This window comes from Ylistrum balloti, unplaced genomic scaffold (assembly GCF_031769215.1).
Source record: "Ylistrum balloti isolate Yb309-2 unplaced genomic scaffold, AGI_CSIRO_Ybal_v1 Utg371048, whole genome shotgun sequence".
NCBI classification, from domain to species: Eukaryota; Metazoa; Mollusca; class Bivalvia; order Pectinida; family Pectinidae; genus Ylistrum; species Ylistrum balloti.
The window spans coordinates 723,149-742,493 of record NW_026782580.1 but is presented as its reverse complement, the minus strand read 5'-3'; the positions used below and the strand labels follow the sequence as shown (position 1 = coordinate 742,493).

At 33.5% G+C, this 19,345-nt stretch overlaps 1 protein-coding gene across 1 annotated transcript in view; it reads right to left on the bottom strand.

The window, feature by feature from the left end:
• Positions 1–19,345, bottom strand: part of LOC132560303 (cAMP-dependent protein kinase type II regulatory subunit-like) — a 45,374-nt gene that overhangs the window by 7,388 nt on the left and 18,641 nt on the right. Inside the window, exons 3-8 of the mRNA XM_060224971.1 lie at positions 18,960–19,012; positions 16,411–16,494; positions 15,806–15,847; positions 4,111–4,175; positions 2,280–2,421; positions 1,378–1,479 (exon numbers count right to left, since the gene is read on the bottom strand). Of these exons, the coding sequence (XP_060080954.1) occupies positions 1,378–1,479; positions 2,280–2,421; positions 4,111–4,175; positions 15,806–15,847; positions 16,411–16,494; positions 18,960–19,012 (488 nt within the window). The remainder of the gene's footprint in view (positions 1–1,377; positions 1,480–2,279; positions 2,422–4,110; positions 4,176–15,805; positions 15,848–16,410; positions 16,495–18,959; positions 19,013–19,345) is intronic.

Here is a 19,345-nt window from a genome sequence, read left to right as displayed (position 1 = left end):
GATAAGGAATTGTTTTGATGTTAAATATCATGTATTATTCCAAGCAAACAAACCTTTTTATCACTCAATGTGTAAGTTCCAGATAATGCTTCAAGACTTTGCATTATCCTGTGTATACAGAATGTGCCAAGGACCATTTTCAAGTTACAACTTTGCCTAAAATGAGACTTCATTCATTTCCTACACAGGTAAAGATGAGTACACCTTTCCGAAGTCAAGAATTAACAAGAAAACATTTCTGTATCACTTAACTGTTACTTATCTTACTTAGTAATATCAACTTTAAAGTGGACATGATATAAAATTCTTTAACTTACATCATATAATATTTTTTAAAAATATGTCATGATATATAATGCAGTGACGAAGATTTGTAGGCTGATCAATATTCATACAATTTTTCAAAATTGACCTAGGTCACTGATTTGGATCCAAAACTAAGTACAGTAAAACCCGGATAAGTCAAACTCCTCAGGACCATGTCAACAGTTCAAGTAATATGAGGTATTTGAGTAATCAGAGGTTGGTCATAGATCGCCAGGTACTGACCATCCACGTCCGTGAATGACAAATGCAAAACATCATTCTTTTACTTATCAAATTTATGATTTTGATTGACTTATAACATCAATTTGTCTCAAATTTTAATGGAAAGAAATTTATAAAAATGGCAACACGACATAACTAATGTGATTAATGTGTTATTAATGTTATCACGACATAACTAATGTGATTAATGTTATTAATGTTATCACGACATAACTTATGTGATTAATGTGTTATTAATGTTATCCACTTAAACCATTGATAAACTATTAGAAATGATGTAGAAAATAGTCTTTATTCACTTGTACCCTCCTACTATGCAGCATTTCATAAATTGGCTTACAAATTTCCATTTGAACAAAGTTTATTTTTAGGTTGAATAAAAACAAAATTATTTAGAAATGTCCTTGTAAAACAATCAAATAAAGTAACAGATGGCAGTAGAGGTATGTAATCATACCGCTGTTAATTCTGTAATTATCTGCTGTCCTGCCAGCCACTGTATAAACCCACAAGGATGATCAGAACTGTTACCCTGAAGGCACATGATATAGGTAAATTTTGTCCAATATGACATCTGTTCTAAGGGAAATACCATGAACATGAAGAGGCGGGGATAAAAATGAGTTCGAGGAATGTTTTCACAGATGTTGACGCAGGATATCAACAAATTAATCTAATATCAATTATTTCAACAATTTTTTTTAACTTCATACATGGAGGTTTTAGTCATATTCAACATTACAGAACAAAAGGTTTCTCAGGCTAGATAAGCTAGAATCTATAGATGTCATGATTTCAGTTTAAGAAGGTAATCACATCAGTACTTACATCAAGAGTCTTCAGCATTGGTACATGTTCCAACAGTGCTTCATACATTTTCCGCTTATTAAAAGCATTCTTTAATACTATTCTTCTAAATGTGGTTCTATCCTGAAATACAGAAGGAATAGCAATTTGAGTTCACTTTTAGTTTGTTACTAGTTTGATTCATTAAACAGATTAAGAACCACTTTCTAAACAAATGATTCAATTCAATTCAATTTGAAATTCCCATAAAGTAACCAAATCCAAAGTCTTTCCACTCATTATTGAATTGGGCATTTAGTCCTACATATACAGAGCCATCAGCTCCTGAGATTCTATTTAAGGAAATACAGTCTCACAACAAAAACAAGCATTATAAGACTCATTTGTCCTGCTTTGTTAGTATGGTGATTTCTAAAGAAGAACAGTTATCAAATGGTTTTCAAGATATGCTTTGGATAAGCAAAAGATACAAATTTCAGATGCTGTTTCTATGACAACATTTTTTATTTCTTTTTTAGAATCATATTAATAATACTGAAATAAATCACTTGCAACAATATGTAGAGTTTTTTTTTTGTCAGTACCTTCGTAATCTATCAAAACTGGTTTGACTGTATGTTCCTATCATGTCATTCCCATTTCCCTAATGATACAAGTATAACAAGATAAAAATTTTTCGTCAATATTGAGTTTGATAAATCTGTACCCTGAGGTTAATTAGGCTCCTGTTGACACCAGCCTCCTTATTACGGTTTCTTCGTCCATGCCTCAGGCACAGAGACATTTGAAGGTCTATTAACTATCGGGTAATGGGTAGTTATCATTTCTGACCAAAGCTGTAGTCATGTCATCATTGTTGGAGGAAAGATCATTATTACTATGCGATTATGGCCAATTATGTGACAGCCTCCCCTGCAACTTACCATGGCCCATAATGTGCCTTCAGATGTGGCCACAATGGTAGCAGCACGTGGCATGTTGTACATCAGAGCAAGCTCCCCAAAACTTCCTTTACTATCATATTTACCAACCAGGTTGCCATTTACAAAAATATCATATGTACCACTGAAAAGAAAAAAGAATAGAAAAATTACAATTCTTATCTGAAGGGCAGAATTGTGTAACTTTAAGCTGTATAGACAGTTATTTTCACAGATTCTGAGATGAAAAAATGTGTGCAGACATCATACCTGACATAAAAGTATAACTAAACACAGTTAATACATATATATATCACTAGTGTCAGTATTCAGCTCTAATTTAGTATCCAATAATATTTTCACATTGGAACAGATCAATTCATGCATGATACAGATTTTGTTGCACTTTTGTTTGTAAGTATAAATTGTTGTTATATATCATACTAGTGTTTTGACTTCAATCAGAAATCATGTACTTGAACCTTGATAACAGGAAAATATCTACATAGATAACAACTTACATCCAGATCACAAAAACTTTAAATGTATAGAATTAATATTTCCTTCTACCTATTAAGAAAATTGTGAATAGTTTGACCAGCGCAAGAAATGTCTATACATTAGGTGACATTGACTAAAATAGTCCTGATGTGTATAGCATCAACCTCCTTGTCACAACACACAAATCAATATCAGATGCAAGAAATAATACGAGGACATCTAAACCTCTTTTTCTGTACTGGTGTTGTAAAACAAAACAAAAAAAAAACAAATCCATAGAATATAGGTTTCTACTTACTATAAATGTGCTAAATAAGGTGTAGACAAATTTTAGTGCAATGAGTATTCATAAAAAAAACCCTGCTAAATTAAAAACAAACACTAACTGCATATTTTAGCACAATATCTTTCATACAAAAAGAGTGAAAATAAGATTTTTACTATGAACCTTTCGAGTATATCCCTAACATGGTAGTGTTTTTCTTCATTACAAGGTGGACCAAAAATCTTTGTCAGATCATAATGAACTACACAGTGACTGACTTTTAAAGTTTGAGAAACATTCATGTCTCATTAGCAAGTCCAACCTATGTTAAGTGTATGTTATTGATTGAGGCCTTCTTAACACCCGTACATAGCTGCTTTAAATCGATGTTCAAACAAAGCCCCCATTTAAGTACAATGTCTTTTTTTGAATTCTAGGATTTAATTCCAATGGAGGTTTGGAGAAGTTGAGAACCATAGATACCTGTAACCTTGAAAGTAAGTCAAGATTATCACTAGGTGGGAAGTCCACAACAATTTATCACAGGTATCAAATTCACAAAATAGCATGACCCTTAGTTATGAGGAACTTCATATATTCTATAGTTCTTCATATTAACTCCAAAATGTGACCTTAGGCCTAGGATGCAGTACTGAAAAGATTTTTATTGCTGGTTCACATAAAATTCCTGCTGACAGATTTGAAATGGTTCTATATATTGGCATTTATTCTGAATGACCAAGAGCCTTAGAAGTCATGATAATATGATGTTGTTTGCAATTAAGTGAAAGGTTGAAAATGTTGACCGGTTTTTTATCAAGTACATGGTCGCAATCAGGAATACGCCCCCATCTTTCTTTTTTTACTCTTTTCAATGCAAACGCCTCCTGGACTTAGGCGTTTATGCCCCTGTTAAAACATGGTACGTCACCCATCATCATAATGTCATACGACCAAGGTCTACAATAATCACCTTATCACCAAATTATTGTGAATTGTCAATGATATGTAAAGTGTGATGTGGGCTAGGCCCTAAGGAGGCACACACTGTAGAGGTGACATAATTACCTGTCAATAACGTAAAAATTGTCTCCGTCATCGCCCTGATCTATAACGTGTTCAGATGGCTCTACCTGCAACACAAAACAGCACTTTATATCACTCTTATCAAATCAATATTCATTTACTCCATTAGGATGTCAAACCTGACAGAGCCAGGCAGGCGATATCTTTGGTACTTGTTATCAGCATCAGTCCCCACCATTCTGCCTCCAGTTCTGTACGTTTGCAATAGATGGCACAATCAGATATATCTGTAATTGACAATTTAACTGATTTATCTGAACAAAACAAAATTCACCACTGGGAACTAGTGGAAACCAGAAAAGACCACAAGACCTCTTGCTTCCATGTTACATACACAGTGTGGATAGCTGGTTGGACATATTCAACTCTTATTGAACTACAGAGGTGATTCATTATCATTTACCAGCCCAACTTCATCTGATTTTGTCAGGTCAACCTAGTGTTTGACATCTCATGACATGCTTAAAAGGTGAAAAATGCAAGGCTAAGGGTATAATATGATATCAGGGATTTTTCTTATAGCCAAATTAAAAGATGTACATAAGAATAAAAGCACCTTGTTTTGCAAGAATCAACTACACTACATATCTACCAGATCGATAGAACAATGTATTCATTTTAAGGAGAAGATATAGCACTCTGGCAAACAGAAGAGTGGCCTTAAACATTCTGAAAAAATGAAAGGATATATATGTTACATTTCATACAACATCTTTTGAGAAATTCAAGTAAGATTACTGTAGGAAAAAGATTCAGTAGTCAACTTGTATGTGTAGTCAAAATACATCTTGAAGCAGAACTGGTAAGAATTTACGAAAGTTTTATGTATTGCAAGTTTCAGGATATGAATATGATGGATGAACTTAAATTAATTCTGAAAAGTTAGAGGTTTGAATAATGACTAGTTTACTGTCACTGATATACTAAATATAAAGTGATAGGCTAAACATATTACATATCTAAACTGTAATTTGATTATAGCACTTTACACCCTACAAATATTGTGCTAAAATCAGACAGGTAAATTACACTTTCTGTTTATTTTTATATAGAAATTATGTAAGTGCACAAGTTCATTAATGTGCATATTTGTTTGAAGTGGATAATGGGTTAAGATTTGATTATCCCAATGTAAGTTCATCTACAGTATGTAGAAACTAGTGAACAGGAAATTCAATTATTACGTAAATGAAGGCATAAGACTGGAAACTATTTAATAATATGTTATCTCAACCGTAGGAAACAAATCCACATACTCTCAAAATTAATAATAGAATTTAAAATTTCAGACTCCTTGCTATTAACATACCCTTCATGCCTTCTACATAAAAACATGGAATATTTTTGATGGAAATATTAAATTAGTGTGTTCTCTTCTCTCAAGTCAGATCTAGTCCCCAACATATTGACTATGATATTGATGTGTATTACTGATATGAGGACAGAAAACTTCTTATTCATGCCAGACCATGATACAAATCCAATCCTCTTAAATATGATTTCCCCCTTGCAAACTCAGTCCCAGGCCCCAATTGCACAAATTGCTGCTACCACTGTGGAAATGCCAATCAGCTATTCTTTCAGCATAAATCTTTTTCAAATGCTCATACTGTACTTTTTGATCATTTCACATAGACCAACCCTTCTGTGACATCACTCTTTCCAGAGCCCAGTAATCTGTTTCATTTTATATAATGCACTACCTATATCTGCTTTTGAAATTTACATTTCACCTTGGCATTTTTGAGTGTTTGCTAATCACAAGACGAAGCCTAGGGATAAGGGTAGAAAATATTGTAAACAAAGTAATAAGACACATATATCAGAAAAGGGTAGGAAAAACATGATGGTTGCACAGCAGAGGTATTACCACGGATATCTGTTATAAACTTTGTAACACTTAATCATGATCATGATTATCAGTGATAATGCAGAGCGTAAACCGTCATAATTGAAAAAAAAAGGATATGGAACATTTTTGCTATCTTTTAATAACGTAGTAATGTAAGATTCTAAATAGAGCTTGTGGAATGGATTGAAGTACTGGTAACAAAACGCTTAGAAATGTACTTTTTGAAACAATAAGATGTACTATTGTAAAATTGGTTGGTGAAAATGAGTGATAAGTTATTTATTATATTACAATACTGTCAGAAAGACACATAAACAGGTAGAAATGTCTGTTGTGCTCTAGATTTACACAATAACCAAGAGCTGAACACAGGGAAATGGAGAGGCCTTCTGAGATTAGCTATTCGGCATACTTGAAATTGTACTTAAACTACGTCATTTCACAATTATATGCAGCAGTCATTTCACAATTATCTGCAGCAGTAAAATCAATCATAGTTTTTTAAAAAAGGTATGCTTTTTATTTGTTTTATTTCAACCTATTCATGTCAAAGTATCGATGGAAATTGAAATAAAAATGGATGACAAATCCAATAAAAGCTGAAAAATAAAGGAAAAATTTGGGGTTTGAAGACAATAAAAGAGACTAAATTTTACAACAAAATGGACAAACACTTTTTTATTAACGAAAAATATATGCATTTCATTATGCATTTCAATGATATTTCTGCAATATATATATATTCATTATGTTTTATAAGGCAATTAACTAGACAAAATGTTTAATTCCATAAAATTGTTGAAATCTGGGTTGGTAGTTCATAAGTATGTATGTATATGTAAGTTTGGTGGTAAAATGGTGACATATGTGTTTTAGGTGTTAATTGTTAATTGTTGTTACCACTAAGAAAGTCATTTAATCAAGTATTATCCCATAAAATCTGAAAAGGATGGACCACATTAAATCATTTGAATATTTCAAATTTGAGGTTATTACTTTTTGGTGACGAAAATCCTAACTTACAAAGTGTGATGTATTTAAACAAGTGCAAACATTTAACAGATTCAGTTGGTGATTTCAACATGATTGTCCGAGATCATGAACTTGACTTTAAACAGGGCTTGGCAAAAGCAATCATCCACTCATCCTAATGACAGGATTCTGCTGAGGTAACTAGTCCATCAGACAAGGAGATTTTTTCATGTAATTCCATGCACTAATAAAATCAAAACTGTGGCAAGTAGTCCACCAGACAAGTAGATTTTTTCATGTAATCCTATGCACTAATACGATCAAAACTGTCTACCTAACCATAGGTCAATAAACATTCCTTTTGTGAGATATTTCAGTATGTAACATGACAAATCAAGTGCTTCATCGACCATGATTACAATAATTAATACGGCAATATAAGGGGAACATCTGAGGTTTTCTGAACGGAAACGGCTCAGCAACAATTCTTTTGTTTTTTAATGTTCATCTGAAGAAAAACAAAGACATTTGCAATAAGACATCTGATTTGGAAGAAAAAATCTTTAACAAATATTATCTTACATTAGCATTATGCTTTCTAATCTTATGCTTTCTGCTTCTTCAAAAATTTGTTTCAAAATTTGTCACAAAAGTTCACCTCTACAGCAATGTTTACACTAACTCGATCACTGGATATCATTCCTTAAATCATGTCTCGTTGAACACACTCACTGTTGGTAACAGTTTTACCAAAACTTTCATCAGAGTTGTATCCACAATTGATTCACAACTGAACCTGATTGAATTAAAACCTGATAACAATGTGTGTGTGCTCTATGGCTGGTTTAGAAAATACTAAAACGAATTTCCCAACCAATTGAATTCCTCATGAAGAGGAGTACCTTTAACCAGGCCACTAGTTTCACATACAGGTGCTTTTGAAAGTTTTTGCCTTGCCCCCTTTAAAATCACATTTGTTATGTGTTTGTGGATTTAATCAAAGTACTGAAATAACTAAATGGGACAAACATGTTGATAATATATAGATACACATTTGTAACTTTACCTATGAGATACAATCCTTCAAATGCAAAACAATCCAACTCTATTATAGAACAGCCAAAGAAGTAAAATGTACAATTCACTTAAACAAGTTAAAGATCAAAATCAAGACCCTCTCACTAGCATTGGAATGAGATACTGAACTCAGAACATCAAAAACCTAAGTTATGTGGCATGCCCTATTACCACAGGAATTGGACGTTCACACGCATCCAATTATTGTGTACTGCCATTACGAAAATATTATGCACACACCGAAACCCAGGTTCGATGTTACATGGACATTGCATACATGTTGAAGGGACGAGCGAGCTACATAAATATTAGTTGTGAATCTTAAATCAATCAAAAGTGTCTGAAGAAAACAGTTTCATTTCATCAAAGTAAACACACAGCAGAATCAATTTCTAATGCTGTTTCCTTTCCTTTGTTTGTCTGATAAGAACACTCTACATTATTTCCTAAACCTAAAAATCATTTCAGTTATTCAATCAGAGATACATGAAAATATACAGCAGAGTTAATAAATAACACATTAAACTGATATGTTATTTATTCTTTTTCAATTCTGATCATTAAAGATTTGTACCTTTTGAATGCACCCTCACATTCATGCTTGCATCCCTGACATATGATACCTGTGATAGGTAAAAGTAAACATTTCTTGGTGTGTATCATTATTGGGATTTAGAGACATATTCTGTCCGAATATCTCATAGATGTATAGCAGATCTTCTAATCATGTGTAGCATGGATATGAAAATAATGACTTATTAAATGCATGCAAAGACCCACAATGCATAAATGAATAGTGATAAACACTCGAGTAGGCAAAGTTTGACCTAGCCATTGATATACCATATTTTCTAAGTTATAAACTGCAGCGTTATGTCAGCCGCAGAGCCAATTTTTAACAATTTTTTCAATTTGATCTAGATATTAGCTGCACTGGAATATATGCCAACTGTTTCTTACAATGTCGTAACCATTATGTTGACCAAAGTTTGTTGATATAACAGTCAACGGAAGGCAAGATTGTCAGTGAAACATTTTTGATATAAGTTTGCAAATGAATTATACACAGATAATTGTTTATTTTATTGATGCTTTTCAAAACCGTAAAACAGCAATTATCAAACTCATTTGCCTTGGGAGCTTTCAGAGATTGTAACAGATATAGGGTCTGTTGTTATGTATGGTTACTTAACAATAATTCCATCAGTGTCTGCACTGTAAAACGTAAGCAAAGGCCCTTGCTTGCTGACAAAATTCAAATAGTCCCATATTATTTCTTTTAAGTTACACAAAGCCATTATTATCATAAACAAGTATGGCAGTCATTCTAGAATGAGACCAGATGACCTATCCATCCCAGGATGCAACAGGTTATTATAAACTTCTGCTATGACTTACGAAGCAACCAGGAAAGTTCAAACGATATTATTGTGATTCATATTAAAATCTATAATTAATTAAATCCACAAGAATATTATTTTATCTAAATCTTAAAATCTTCCAGTCTCCAGTATATGTTGCAAATGACATTTCTAGATGATCTGTTTCAGTTACAAACACGTGATGGACAGGTACTCATAAAAAAATTATTACTGACCACTATTTTTTATTCTTTCTGGAAGCATGACATGCTACAGCAACCAAAATTATCAGGATGTGAGGTCATGCAGGTCAATAGTGCAAGTGATACGTCTTGACAAGATGGCCATTCAAAAATACACAATGGTCCGGAACTGATGTCCAGAGGATATGCTTCATTTTCGAAAAAAAAAAAAATTTCATTCTGCCATTTTATATTCTTCAACATATAAGCCGAATCAGTATACAAGCCTCATACCCAACCACGGAGGAAAAAAAACAGCAGTTTATAATTTGGAAAATACTGTAGGCTTTTACTAGCTTTAGCTTTTTTTCCAAGCCTGAAAATGCCTATTTATTGTTATTAAAAAACAGTTCTCAAAATATTCTTCGGATAAAATCAAATAATGCATAATATTTTGTGATGGGGAATATAAAACCAGAGACATTTATGTGTTATATATGTCTCTGATAAAAGTCATCAAGTGATAAAGGTATAAATTTTCTTCTGTAACTGATCCTATTCCTCAGTTCAACTATTAACAACAAGAGGACGCTGCTCCCAAGTGTGATACACAATACACATATGTACAGTCAGCAATCAAAATCATTTATCTGTCTCTGAACTCAACCAATTTTACAAATATCAATATGAAATTTGGCACAAGGATGTAGTACATTGTACAATCATATTAACAATACATATTTATAAATGTCACTAACTTCTTTGAAGGTATTTTAGGCAAAAATGTCTGATGAAACTTCAGTATTACCCATGGTATTTGTTTTAAACCTCCACAGGTGTGCAAAGCTGTCAATGTCACTGACTTTATTTAATATTTCAAGAAATATAGTTAGAAGTGCCCTTGATTGTGACAAACAATGAACACGTGCTGCTGGCGATTGAGGAAAATTTATCTTTACTTTACTTAACCATTTTTACAAATATCAACAGAATCATGGTACAAAGGTGAATTATGATCATATTTATGATGTCACTAACTGATTGTCACCTGTTGACATTTTTAGATAGACCACAAAAAATAGATGTCAGTGATCCCATTATCCTGTGACTCCCGCCAAGATGTCCCATCTTGGTGAATTAACTTCAACCTAGAGCAATGCTAGTTTGTGGTTGATACAAATCTCAATCTGAATAGTGTCAGGAACACCTTGCCTGTACCTTTTTTTGAAAGTTTTTTGTACAGTACATGTTTGTTTCATAGTGACCTTATGCATTAATAACACTGTTTTGAAAGATGGCAGGATTTTTTCTTAAAAGTTTGTAATTTTGTTATTGTTGGTGTTTTGCTGTCATAATGATTGTTGTTAACATCAGTTCAAATTTTCACATGTTAGCCAATATTTGACGAAAGATCATTTTTTCCCTTTTCCCCCATTAATTCTGAAACAGGCCACAGTTATCTTTATAATCATGCATTTAATTTTTTTTAAGTGCTTTTTTTTCTTTTTTAATTTCTTTCAATCATAAATGATAATAAAAGATCATACTGTATTATGTAATGAGAATTACACAATTCAAATATCAGTTTTGAAAGTGCAACCATATCAACATCCATGGTATCTCTGACTAAGACAGAAAATCATGTAAGCAAAGGGCTGTAACTCCATTCAAGGGCAACTGGTAAAGTATGTACAAAGTATAGAAACATTTTGTGTAGGTAAAAAACTGCCAAGGTTTTCAGCAAGACAAAGTTAAAATATCAACTCTGTGAAAAGTGGAGCATGGGAGACAATTTCAGCCTTCCCATTAAGTGTGGAATGTTTGGTAAATGTAGGCTCGGAAAAACAGCTATGAAGTTATATGGTCTCAACAAAACATTGTTGACACCACCTGCCACCAGCCCACACCATACCATAATATATACTGTCACATACATACCTATATGTAACAGAGGAAATGTAAACAATAAATATTTTGAATGGTTTTGAGATGTCCCCTAAAATGAGAGACTGGAATTGTCAACATACTATCTATAAATGTACACAAATATGTGGCCATGGAGCAGGTAAGAGGTGGCTGACCACCTGATAACAGACCTACAGCCAATGTTATTGTAATGTGAATACAAGGGCAACACAGAGAATCCATTAATGTACTTTAGTGTGACTTTAAATGGTATTATTAGAGGTAAAGCCGAGTTAATCTCATTCGTCCCACGTCTCAAGGGTTTGATCTAAGCTGTATAGAGCACGATCACTGAATACCGTAGTCACTATGTTAAACATCTTCCAATAGCATTTAATCGATATGCATGTATATTATACCTCTGACGTAAAGGGATATAACCCAGAAAAGTTTGTCAAAAATAGCATGAATTAATATATTTCAACATGGCATACATCAACGAAAGACCCCAGGGGAATCTTGGTTTCAAGCGAAGGATCCCTTCAATATTTTCTGATGAATAACAGTAACAATTTGTATGGAAATGCCAAAACCAAAGATAGCAACCGTTTGTTATTTTGTTTTTCAAATCAAGTTTTTTTTTAGAATAAATATTCCTGGATAGCAAAGGGGTTGAAATCTTGTGATACTTGTGTGAGGTTAAGGCTCTTTTCCAGTCAGGCATTACATTTAATATGAACCATAAACACAATGTGCGAAGCTTTACATTCAAAATGTACTGATTTAATGACCATTGAAAATCAGGCATATGAAATATTTGTATACAAAAACAATAGTTATACAACAATACATATTTAGCCCTGTTTAATGCCAAAACTGATAGTCCAATAGGCATGAAAACCATCTAATGATCACTTGCACTGAAAAGTATTGGCTCAAAACCCAGTTCTGCATTAAATACCAGCACAAAGGCCAGTGTTAAACCTTCTTGCCAATAATCAGCCATTAACTCACGCTAAAATAGTTTTGTTAGGTGCAGTTATTGATAATATCTTAACACATCTTTAACTCACTGTCCAAAATTTGTAAATCTTTGACCTAACAGTATAATAGATATTGAAGGTAACTTTCACTTCATCAGAACCTCTATATTTAAGACTGGCAACAACTTTGTAAATATAAGCCCTGCACTATATTACACCATATTTCATGGCTGATAGTGTAAGACCAGCTGGAAGTCTGAACAAAATAAAAGAGAAAAAATATCATCAATTCTAAAAATCAAAACTTCACATTAATGTTCAAAACTTACAGCACATTATCAATATTAGAACCTAAAAGAAGTCAGGAACTCTTGAGAAAAAAAACATCAGCATCCAAGTTGTGTTATTGTCTGGCTAGATATAACTTCAACCTTTAAAATAATGTAGCACTGACCTTATCATCAAGTCTGTTGTCGAAAGATAATGCAATATTGCTTCACACCACTGATAAATGTGTGAAAATACCAGATTTTGTTGATAATATCATGTGTCAGCAAATCTGCTAAGGAATGGTGATGTTCTGGAAAACCGACAGATCCTGAAGGTTTGCTAATATGTACTTATATAGCTTCTTTTCCTCTTGGAGTGATTTGCAACATAGGTTCTTGAGAGGCAGATCACCAAGGATCTTTAAGGGGTTTATCTTGCCTATCCTACATCTCATGTTTTTATCCATTGAAAATAGATTTTGAACCAATAGGAAGCAACTCCTGTAGTGGTTTTTGATAAAAGCAGGAACTTCATGGGAAAAATGTCCAATATGGCAGTCTGAAGGGCAATTTTCATTGTTACCAATCTATTTCAACTACCCAACAAGTTTAAGACCATACTGTTTCTAAATCAGTAGAATTTGAAACAGGATATAATCACAATATTTTGGTATTACCAGCATCATATAACACCATTGTTTGATCATAATCAAATCAAAATTTATCTATAAGCAAAAACCAAAGGAACAGTGCTTACTAAGTTTTGTAGTTATATAACAGAAGAAATATCAAAAGAGGCCTAATATAAGAAACTTTTGCATCTATGACCTTACCCCCTAGTATTTTCTATTTAAAAAACAGTGAGTTCCCTTGTGGGAATGATCCCTTCATCTGTAACAGAGAATCTACAAAGCTGACCAATAAACTCTGCATTGAAACTGATAATGAAACCTACTTAGCTTACCAACAAGCACTGCAAGACCACAATGACCATTACTGAGCCTTGCATAGACCACACTGACCAAGAAGCCTACTGAGCGGACAACCAGGCCTTGTATGACCAAAATGACCATTACTGAGCCTTGCACAGACCACAATAACCAAGAAGCTAACAAAGAAGCCTACAGAGCCGACAACCAGGCCTTGTATGACCAAAATGACCATTACTGAGCCTTGCACAGACCACACTGACCAAGAAGCCCACCAAGCTGACAACCAGGCCCTGTATGACCAAAATGACTATTACTGAGCCTTGCACAGACCACACTGACCAAGAAGCCTACTGAGCTGACATCCAAGCCCTGTACAACGACACTTACCAGGAAACCAATACTCCCTCATTTCCAATCAATCGATTCACTGTAAATGTCTATTCAGCACCAGAGAAGACCCCACACTTACTCAACCATTCCCAAACCTATTAGATTTGAAGTCAGACCTAGCTATAACTATCCTATATCCTGGCTGTAATCCATAAACAGAAACCCTCAACATATTTCCTAGGACTGTCAGTTCCTTGGGTTAAATAGAAATGTCATGGGTCACAAGAAGCAATACAAAGACACTTTTAAACCAAATTGTGATAGACACAAAGTAGTAAATGTGACATATTGTACACCTAACAACTAGAGTCCAGTATCACAGACACATCAGCAACACTTCCCCAGCATGTATACTCAAAGACAAGTGTGCTCATCTGTCTGAGAAAGGGACAAGCTTTAAAAGTATAAGCTCGAAGCTTGATTTTCAGTTTAGTGCTGCCCAAAACACTATTATGTTCAGTGTCCTATTTCCTTTTCTATTCCAAAACACATTTAAAAATCCATCATGATCTTGAATCAAAGTGCCAAAGGCCAGAAAAAAGTAAAGATATGAAAAGTTCTGATTTCACATCAAAATATCACTGACTTCAGATGTACTCAAAGAGAACGAGGATTTAATGGAATATCAAGTTGACAATGGATTACATTAGAATATTTCATGTGCTTTTCTATGATTTTTTTCATGAAATTTGATTTTGTTGAATAAACAAAGCTTTCAAAAGATGCCAGGTGCACAGATCAATAGTGACTTATTTCATGGACATATTATTTCAGCAATCAGCTGATTTCAAATGTTTATCCCAGTTTTTATAAAGAAAAAATAAAGATTTTGTAATTACATATATATTGGGTCAATACTGATTTGAAAGAGCTTGAGGCCATCTATAAAACTGCAATAATTGAATAATTTGAATAAGGACATGATAAAGTCATTCTGTTATATTTGTCTGGTGTCAGTTTGAGATCCAGTTAACATTAATTAGTTTGATGTTGGGGTATATCACTGCAAGCTACTGTGCATGTATAAAATGTCTTAATTACACCAAGTTTCTTTGATTGAATGACTGACATGGTATTGTGTTAACTAATTATACCTCCATCATTTCACATCACGTGTACACGACAATTGTACAGAACTTTCTAATGCAAACTTGCTCAGAACAAACACACTGATATGCTGTTGATGTAATTACAGTAATGGTTGTTTTTCAGGCTTTTGTAAACTTTTCTCTACAAGGAGATAGCAATCTATCCCAGAATTCTACATTGTTTTTGTGGACAAACATGTACAAAAAACCAAATTGACAGGTGCTACCGGTTGAAGCTGCACTTAACAACAGATACATGGTTGGGATATTGAACAATTTTATACTTTCGTGATGCAGCCAGCAATAGCTTCCTACTTAATTATGTCACCAGAAACATTTTCATTTCATGATTTTTCAAAAGGAAAAACCAAGCAACAAATATTGTGTATTTGTAATTGTTAAATTCTGTATTACCCAATGTGGTATTAATCAGATATTACAACCATCTGGTTCCGTTTCACAACACCTAATCCAGTAATCAATCTACAATTTATTTTCAGGAGTCCTTTTCAACTTTATTGCTAAAAACAATGGATCCCACAATGTAAAATTTATGTATTTCCAGAAATTCTTAAAGTCCCATCAAAATTCTATGAGTAAAGAACTCTGGACGCCCATGTAGATTTATCACTGCTAATCATGCTTCTTTGTACTATATTGGCTTACCTTCTTTTCAAACATAGCATCTAACACTTCCTGCATCTGTTCCTGAAGTAGAAAATATTTAAATCAGTTTAAAATCATCTCATATATCAACATATAAGTTAAACATAATATTCCTGTAGGGCAAATAATAATGATTTCAGCAGCAAACAGAGGTGACCTTTTACCCTTGACCTTGATAGAGTTCAAGTTCCTTTTCTATGCTGTTAAAATATGAGCTACAATTGCTGATTACACATCAAGAAACATCCTTCCCATCAGCTTTTAGCAGTTAAATTTGAGCTTTCACCTACGTATAGAAAAATTGATTACTATAATGAGATGATGACGTAAGAGTTTTCCTAAATACTTCAACTGCAATTCTTGCAGGAAGAAGAGCATGGTAACTAAGGCTACTATTTCATTCAGCCAATCATTCGACGTTGAAGACATGTCTTGGTTGTTCCGTTATATAAAGCATTTTCTGACTGGAACTGATACTAGCAGTTATTGCTTCTAATGTTTACAGATGAATGACTGGGTTGGTAGACATTGCGCTATAGATGAAAACATCCTCACACTATTTGTCTAAAGTGATGGAAACTTTGTGGAAGATTGTGAATACTTACAACATCAAGTGACCGGAAAAGAAGGATGCAACGAACTGCCTCACTCAGCCTCTTTCGCTGCTCATCAGACTTTGGGTAAACAATCTGAAACAAAATACTACATGTAGTTGTGGCTCAAGTACCACAAGCCATCTAACTACACTACACTTTGTAGTGGACAGAAGCCATGGCTATGTTGTAAGACATGAAAAAGCATCACATAAAGTGTTCAATTTGCAGGGTTGTTTTGGTGATTTAACTCTAGAATGATACCTGAAACAAACAATATGTCTTAATACATTTTTTTCCAGTGCAATATATGGTTTTATAGTAAAAATATAGGTGATATTGTCACTCATTTTTCAGATCACTTCATTTGTAGTGAAACTATCTATTCTCCTAGAGTGCATTGCAAATTCAAGAAAGACGACTCTAGTATAGTCCTAAGAAACCCTGGCCTTAATGTAAGGTATTGATACTGGTCAATAAGAATTTGATCATTAGAATGTTTTGTATACTGTATATACTTATGTCAAATAATACTGAAGATCTGTCATAAATCTATGTGAAACTAGCGCACTCATATCAGGTATAGACAGAGTGGCATGCTCAAATTGGCATCAATGAAAAGTGTGAAAAATGTAGTAAATACAAGATTCATTGTTTCTTGATAAATAACAGTTCCAGATCTATCCCCTCATGGGGGGGGGAAACTTTAGATATTTTACACATAAGCAAATACCCTCTATTTAAGATTGTGCTGATTTCTATAACTTTTAAATTACAATGCTTCATATTCACAACTGCTTAAAAGTCAAATATTGAATCACATCCAGGTTGAATCAGTGATGACTAACTAATATAACAAATATTAAAACATTTTAAAAAGTTACACCAGATGTCAAAATTGTTCATCAAATTTAGAAAACCATAACAATATACATAGTTCACCATGGGGCTCTGTTGGGCAAACTATGGGCCCCTTCACCATGGGGCTATGTCGAGCAAACTATAGGCCCCACTCCCAAAGGGATTTATGTCATTACATGGCCAAATTCCCAAAATACATTATTTACTTCTTAAAACTTCCTTCCCAACTGATCAATTTCAATCAATGAGAAAAAAAGCCCTTTCATAATATTAGAGTGGATAAAAAAGCCCTGGATTCACTAAAATGAATGTCTACAGTTAAATTATCCATCAATTTTAATCAACATTAAAGTCATAAAATGGTGGTCTTTTTTGTGTACTGCTACATAACTTAATCATGTAAATCATAAAAAATTTCAGTATATAGGTCAACAAATGTCACATAATTTAAGTCCTGTGGTAGATTGTAGTATATACAAAACATCACAGTATCCATGTATTTCCATTTTAACTTCAAATACTCACATTTGTATCTATGACTGAGACTAATTATCAGCACAGCGCTATTTCTTTAGATTAGATAACTGGAGCTTGAGTAAATGGCTAAATAACCAACATGGGAATGTTGATTTCACCTGGCTTTGATGGGTCATAAACTCATAGCTATCGTGAACACTTTATAATCAAATTTTTAAATGTCTAGTCAGTTGTAGTGAGCTCCTTTTTATCACATTTAAATGTTAAGAAACCCTGGCTTTTGTTGATAATTGGCATGGATTATTGTTATGAAAAGATAGGAAACTCAATTTGTACACAGGAATTTGAATTATGGTTAAGAAATACAACTTTACTGCAATCTCCCTAATTTTCCTGAAAGAGCTGACATGAAGACATCAGCAACAGTCTATTTGAAAAAATAATGATATATCTATATTGATTTTCAATATTCTGAAGATCAAAAGCAATGCTAATAACTAAATTGGCTTATAAGTGAATGAAAAATGATTTAGAGCTTTTTGATGTATCATGTGTATCAGGGCTTCGATAAGACACGAGACTTGATTACTATTCCAAACTTAATAACTATAACATGGACTGCCCTGATGAAGGTGCTCCATGAAAAAAACAGCAAAGAGAATGAAACTGACAGCAATTGTACATGCTACAATTTTTGTTAAGAATCAAATTTCTAATTTGTTGACACAGAGTGAGATGGAAAGTATTGGGGGACTGCCTGGCGCGATTTCACACACAGTTAACAAAACTGAAGACAGTGATTTCGTTCATAGTGGTCAAAGAAACTTTTGATCAGTGCAAAAATCAGGTAAATATGGTTTGACGATATGAAATGATAGATAACAAAATAAGGTTGAAATAAGCATTTACTTAAGATTATTATTGAAGTAAGTAAAGCAGGACAGCCTTGCTTTTTTTTACAATCAATGATGTCTCTAAAGAAATCATATTTAAATCAATGTTATTTAATCAACAAAATCTTTTCAATCTTATTCCAAAGAAGACGAACCCGAGCTCACAAGCTTTATAAAAATTTTGAAGTGAAGGCAGCCTTTCAAACATGGAAATCTGACTATAATTTGACTCCTGATTATTAATAACCATGGCCCGTCTCCTGGTCACTTAACACTGTCTTGTGATCCTGACATGTTACACCCCAAGAATTAATGTATTTGTATACTGACCTTGTCTTCACCCTCATCAGAGTCTGCCTCTGGGTCATATCTTTCTGCAGACACTGTAAAGGAAGAAATAATTCAATTATGCCTCCATCATGTGTTATTACATAGTAAATGGGACCAGTCTGTATCATAGACAGCCTTATTGACAGGCCAGTCTGTCGACCTTATTGAGGAACAAGTCTGTATAACAGACAAGCTTGTTGAAAGGTCAGTCTGTCAACCTTATTGAGGGACAAGTCTGTGTCATCAGACAGCCTTATTGACAGGCCAGTCTGTCAACCTTATTGAGGGACAAGTCTGTATCATAGACAACCTTATTGACCGGCCAGTCTATCAACCTTATTGAAGGACAAGTCTGTATCATAGACAAGCTTGATGAAAGTTCAGTC